The sequence below is a fragment of the Octopus bimaculoides genome, chromosome 3, assembly GCF_001194135.2.
Source record: "Octopus bimaculoides isolate UCB-OBI-ISO-001 chromosome 3, ASM119413v2, whole genome shotgun sequence".
In the NCBI taxonomy this organism is placed as follows: Eukaryota; Metazoa; Mollusca; class Cephalopoda; order Octopoda; family Octopodidae; genus Octopus; species Octopus bimaculoides.
In genome coordinates, this window is record NC_068983.1 from 30,527,325 (window position 1) to 30,533,368 (window position 6,044).

The window sequence follows — 6,044 nt, forward strand, 5'->3', positions numbered from 1 at the left end:
CTTTCAGTCATTTGACTGTGGCCATGCTGGAGCACCGCCTTTAGTCGAGCAAATCGACCCCAGGACTTATTCTTTATAAGCCAAGTACTTATTCTATCGGTCTCTTTTGCCGAACCGCTAGTTACAGGGACGTAAACACACCATCATCGGTTGTCAAGCGATGTTGGGGGAACACACACACACACACACACACACACACACACACACACACACATATATCTATATAACGAGCTTCTTTCAGTTTCTGTCTACCAAATGCACTCACAAGGCTTTGGTCGGCCCGAGGCTATAGTAAAATACACTTGCCCAAGGTACCACGAAGTGGGACTGAACCCGGAACCATGTGGTTGTTAAGCAAGCTACTTATCACACAGCCACTCCTCAATTTTGATCAAACAAGAGTCCTTTCGTCACAGACTGTATGACCTTATCAATATTAACAGAAGGTGCGCATCAACTCGGTGGAGAAGCAGATGAGAGCACGTCATCAATATTGTCTCTTCCAACTTACAAGCATATACTAAAAGCCAGTTGAAAGTAATTACTATAAGATCGCTCATAGGGAAATAGAATTATGGTTGCAGTCAGCCTCAGTTATGTCTTTCACAATTAAATGTAGCTACACGTGCCAGTAAGAGGAGCTTCTATGTAGCCATTTAACCTGCTAGAAATAGCAGCCAAACTTCCCTCAAATCACATTCTACCGACTTTAAAATGTGAGGATAATGTAGCCCAAGGTACTTCAGGTTTGAAAAATTAAAGACGGGATGGTTCTGACTGAACAATTTTGATCAAAGGTCAACTGGACAATGCTGAGCATAGCACCAATAATTAACCAAATATTGCATGATGGAGTGTATAAACTGTTGATATATTGATTTGTAACCTAGACACAGGGCAAGACCATGAATTTTCAGGAGAAGGGTATGATCGATTAAATTGATCACAGTACTTGGCTGGAACTCCTTTTATCGAACCCTTGATGGGTGAAGTAAATTTCAGAGAAATCTCAACGGAAAGTGAACTATGTGTAGCATAATGATATTTAACATAGACTGAATGTTTCAGTCTTGAGGGAGCCATATTTCAGATTGTATAGATTCTAGTACTTGATTGAGAAGGATTAAATGCAAAGTCAGCTTTGGAATTTGATCACAGAATTTAAAGGGCCGTGAAAAAATACCGCAAGACAATTTGTCTGACTCCTTAACGATTCGGCCAAACCATCATTTTATGCATGTCATATAGCGAGTGCAATCTCGATAAGTTACATCAAAATTACTATTTCTTGAGTTGTGACAGATCTATTTTGTTATTTGAATTTAATTTCGTTTTTAAACAAAAGAAAACATTTTTTTTTAAATATCAATTATTTATTTTTTTCTTGCAGATAGATTCCATATATTTTTCAAACAATACTTTGGGTTATCAGTCAAGTTCTTTAATTAATATTTCACCTCTCAATAATGACTATGGAATTGAAGCAAGCGTGCTTTTATACTTAGAATACAATACCAACTTAACAGTTGACGATGTTTATTCCGTCTTTGAGGATCATGTTAAAAGGTAAGTAGAATATTTTTCTAATTCTTTATCATTTCATACGCCAAATTCTAATACCCAGGTTATCTTTCTCTTCTTCGTCTTCTTTTTCTTCTTCGTCTTCTTTTTCTTCTTCGTCTTCTTTTTCTTCTTCGTCTTCTTTTTCTTCTTCGTCTTCTTCTTCGTCGTCGTCGTATTATATTATTATTATTATTATTATTATTGAGAGAATAACCCGAATAAGAGGGCAATGTAGACTGGGAGCGGCCACGGACACAAGTAGAAAGGACCCTCCACGATGTATGATAGAACATCTAGCATATATTTAGGACAATGTAGTTCGACGGTAAAGCTAGTAATAAGTAAATATAGGGAAATGAAACTTTTCCACATTACAATGGAAACCCCAACATTACGATATCGAATAGGCTACTTCAGGAAGCGCCACTCAGCGAAGGGATGTTCATACACTTAATTGCCTACAGTAAAACCATTACAGCTTACGCCATCGCAGTACAACACACAGCGGTCAACCACCACAGTAATGACTTTGCTGTCTTCCCTAACTGTTTCAGAAAGCGCACGTGGCATGGTCCCATCAGAACTAGATTTTTGGTGGATTCCGCTATGTGTAGTGTTGTAGGCAAGTGATATGTTGCTGGTCCTTCTCCATGTAAATTCTGAATATTTGAAAACCACTCGGTGAGCTCGAGTGATAGAGGCGTAACGTGACAACAAAGCACAATTTGGCCTTGGCAGACCATCATGGGCGCGTGTAACTCGACCACAAGTAGATGTGTACGGCTTTTCAGTAGCACTTAGGTCGACTGTTCAGTACGAATGACAAGCCGCAACGCAGAATAGATTTCAATGCTCACCTCAATGGCTTGTCGCAACTCTCGACAAGGGAGGTGGAGTGTTGCGAAAAGCTCATTACAGCAGCGGAAATACGGGAAGCGATGATTGGCTGAACGGAAGCAAATCATCTACTTTGAATGGTCTGCTCTACGAGTCTTACTTTTGTATACCAATCTTGTTCGGAGACTCCTTGGTAGATACATATTGCAACTAGTAGCAGAACGAAAGAATTCCCTGTTCTGTGAATCTAGGAATTGGTAGCATTGCTGACAAAGGACCCAAACAAATTTTTGGTCCATAACCTTGCTAAACGCAAATTTCAGAATTTTGGTCAAGGTATTTGCAAAGTGGTTGGCGTTTGTCGTCGATGGTCTGATTGAAGATACACAGACATGTACAATCCCAAACAGATCTATTCACGACAACCTCCACCTCATGTGATATGTCATAGAGAGGGAGAGTAAGGAACTTGGCGTGGGTGGGGTCCTGATCAGTTTAGATCAATAAGAAGCTTTCGATAGGGTCGACTGCTTGATAGCTGTTTTCACGGCGGCTAATTTCGGTTCCGTTTTCCGAAGTTGGATTGTCGCAGTATACAGAGATATCTATGTGGTGGTTAGGGTGAATGGCCACCTATTAAAATTATTCAGTATCGTGCGCCCTATCCTTTTAGGTTGTCCCCTCTCGTCCTTTTGTATGTGCAGATTCTAGAGACCTACTGCAGAAACTAGACAGGTTGAAGGGACATACTGCGTGAAAGAGGGATGTGGAAGAGCCAGCTTAGTATACATGGACGACGTCACCGTCATAGAGTCGGACATCAAGGTGATAGGTATCATTCGAAGAGACTACAAAGTAGTGGAAGGAGCAAAATATTAGTGATCGTGCGACTCGGCACCTGGAGAGGCACGTAAATGCTATCCAACAGCATCGAGGTGCAGAGGAGCACTGGACTGACATACTGGTCAAATTATTCAGTTTGGTTTGGTCCGGATGTCCAAGTGGAGAACTGGGACGAGGGAACGAGTGTCAGCGTAGCCAAGTTCACTCAGAAAAGAGAAAGCTCTCTAAAATCCCGGGCATACATGGCGAATACTTACATGACCAACACCATATATTACCGCCATGCCGTCAAGCCTTGCTTCAGTTCCCGTCCACCACTTTCTATGGAAGAGATTCATTCTACTGGTCAGGCGTTCTATTTGTTGTCAGCAGCAAGTGAGAAGAGGACTGGGCATATTGTGGCTGATAATGCACAGGCGTGAGCTGAGATTGCACCATCAAGGAGACGCTACATCTCTAGTGTTTCTTTGACGGTGAGCAGGGCATCTGACACCTAGTCTTGTTTGGGGTTGACAGCTCTCAGCCAGTTGGGCCGTGAGATTGATAAAAGTTGTACTGTGGCGGTCTATAGAGGGTAAGTAGCGGGAAAAAATGATGCTGTTCTTAAAAAGGCACTGGGCGTCGACAGGAGTCATGGTGTGTTACAAAGAACTTTTGGGACAAAGCCTATAAAAAGGATTTCCAAAAATCCCTGGCTTGGCAGTACTAACGGAGCATCGCCGGTTCGGGATAATTTACAGGTATGGAAGTGCCATCAGCTGGACCTGCCCGAAATGCACGCAGTGGTGAAATCGTCCTACACGCATTCGTTCAGTTTTCGTGTATTGCTATCTAGTGGAGGTATGTTGAAGGATCCGGCTATCAGCTGAGTCCATTGAGAAGATCGTTCCGCCGCCTTCCTTGCTCCAAAATTTGAAACATTTTATATTATTAGAGCTGCGAAGGCGACGAGCTGGTAGAATCGTTAGCATGCCAGGCAAAATGTTTAGCGGTATTTCGTCCGTCTTTGCGTTCAGAGTTCAAATTCGGCTGAGGTCAACTTTGCCTTTCATCCTTTCGAATTGATGAAATAAGTACCATTCGGGCGATTCGAGCTGTCTAGAGGGGCTAGTGGGGCACTACGTCATGTGTCTGGGATTTTCGAAATATAAAGGATAAAATTCGAAACTAATAATTAAGAGACATTTTATTCCTATATTTAATAAAAAGCAATAAACATTTTGTTCCAACATTTACATTTTTTACTCTTTGCAAAACATATTTAGAATTATATCTGTGAGAGCCACGAAATTCAGATTAAACAGCTCAACGTCAACCGTACGGTCATCCTTGGTTGGGTATCCGGATATTCTTGGAGTGCTTTTTCATGTTGCCTTACTTTTTTTCTTCCTCTCTGTTTATTGTATATACACACCCTAAAATGTTTGCTTACCACCATTTTATATAACAGTTTAGTCTGTGTGTGTGTGAGGTTTCTGTGGCCAATAATGAACGGATTATTTTTATTATTTATAAAATAGTATAAGATTACAGTAAGAATTACGTAAAAGAAGACATGATAGTTTGTGTATTTCTACGCATGACATAAATATTCAGCCTCGGGTGAAAATACCAAACGTGTGTCTCGTGTTTTTACAATAAGACTCTTGTCTAAATCCTTCAATAACGTTTCTCGTATCTACGGAGAGTTTCAACAGATTTAGGTGCGAAAACGTAGAGAGATGAAAATAGAAGAGCACTTCATTATTTTCAGCTTGCGCTGATGACCCTGGGACAGACAAAAGTAGTGTTGAGAAAAATAGCCGCAAGTAGGTGAGAGGTAATGTCCTTATCACGAAAAGGAAGACGGCGAGCTGACAGAATCATTAGCACGCCGAGTGAATGCTTAACAGTATTTCGTCCGTCTTTAAGTTTTGAGTTCGAATTCCACCGAGGTGGACTTTGCTCTCCATCTTTCAGGGCCAATGAAATAAGTAGCAGTTGAGCACTGGGATCGATGTAATCGACTATTTCGTTCCCCCAAAATTTCGGGCCTTGTGCCTATAAAAGAAAGGATTATCACAAGGAGGACAATTGGTTGAGTGCTAGATAAACTTTACAGTATATAGTTACATTCTTTTCGGTTTAAGTTCAAATCTCACCGAGATTGACTTAGTCTTTCATCCTTCCAAGGCCGATAAAACAAATATCAGAGAAGTACTGGAGATTGCACCTCTTTCATTTTGTAATTATTTTTCTTCAGCCCTCGGACTCGTAAGGCCAGTTACTCGGTTTCCATGGCATGTAAGTGACCGAACGGGAGGACGGTCCGTTGCAGAGTTCAAGGCCAACACTTTGGAGGGAAGGAGACAAATCGATTATATCGACCCCAGTACTTTTCTATTCAGCTATCACCCCTTCCTTTCTCATTCATAAACACAAGAGTATTATTATAGGAGATTATCTCGGTAGCCATGGGATCTATGAAAATACAAAACCCAGAAACACCATCGGATCATTCTACACATCTGTGTAATTTTTCGCGCAATTCCACCCAGCCGTTTGACCGTGAATTCCAAGAAAAGAAAGAATCGCCCATGTCAAATTTATATGTATCAATTTCCAATATATACCTAATATTTCTTCACAGAAGAAAAGAAACTCTTGATGCATAACAATAACATGCTTTTTTCATATATAAAACGATTCCCCCTCCCGGAAAATGATGTCTTCATTACTAATTATTTTCATGTAATTTATTTCAGGACAAATGGTAAAGTAGGCAGAAGCGAACTCCGTATTGGTACTTCTTATCAGAATTC

At 40.8% G+C, this 6,044-nt stretch overlaps 1 protein-coding gene across 1 annotated transcript in view; it reads left to right on the forward strand.

Annotated features, from left to right (window-relative positions):
- LOC106868471 (cell death abnormality protein 1) overlaps positions 1-6,042 on the forward strand; it is a gene marked incomplete at its 3' end in the record, with an annotated part of 329,389 nt that extends 323,347 nt beyond the window's left edge. Inside the window, exons 17-18 of the mRNA XM_052966721.1 lie at positions 1,391-1,566; positions 5,988-6,042. Coding sequence (XP_052822681.1) covers positions 1,391-1,566; positions 5,988-6,042 — 231 coding nt within the window. The remainder of the gene's footprint in view (positions 1-1,390; positions 1,567-5,987) is intronic.
- Between the last annotated feature and the right edge of the window lie 2 nt (positions 6,043-6,044).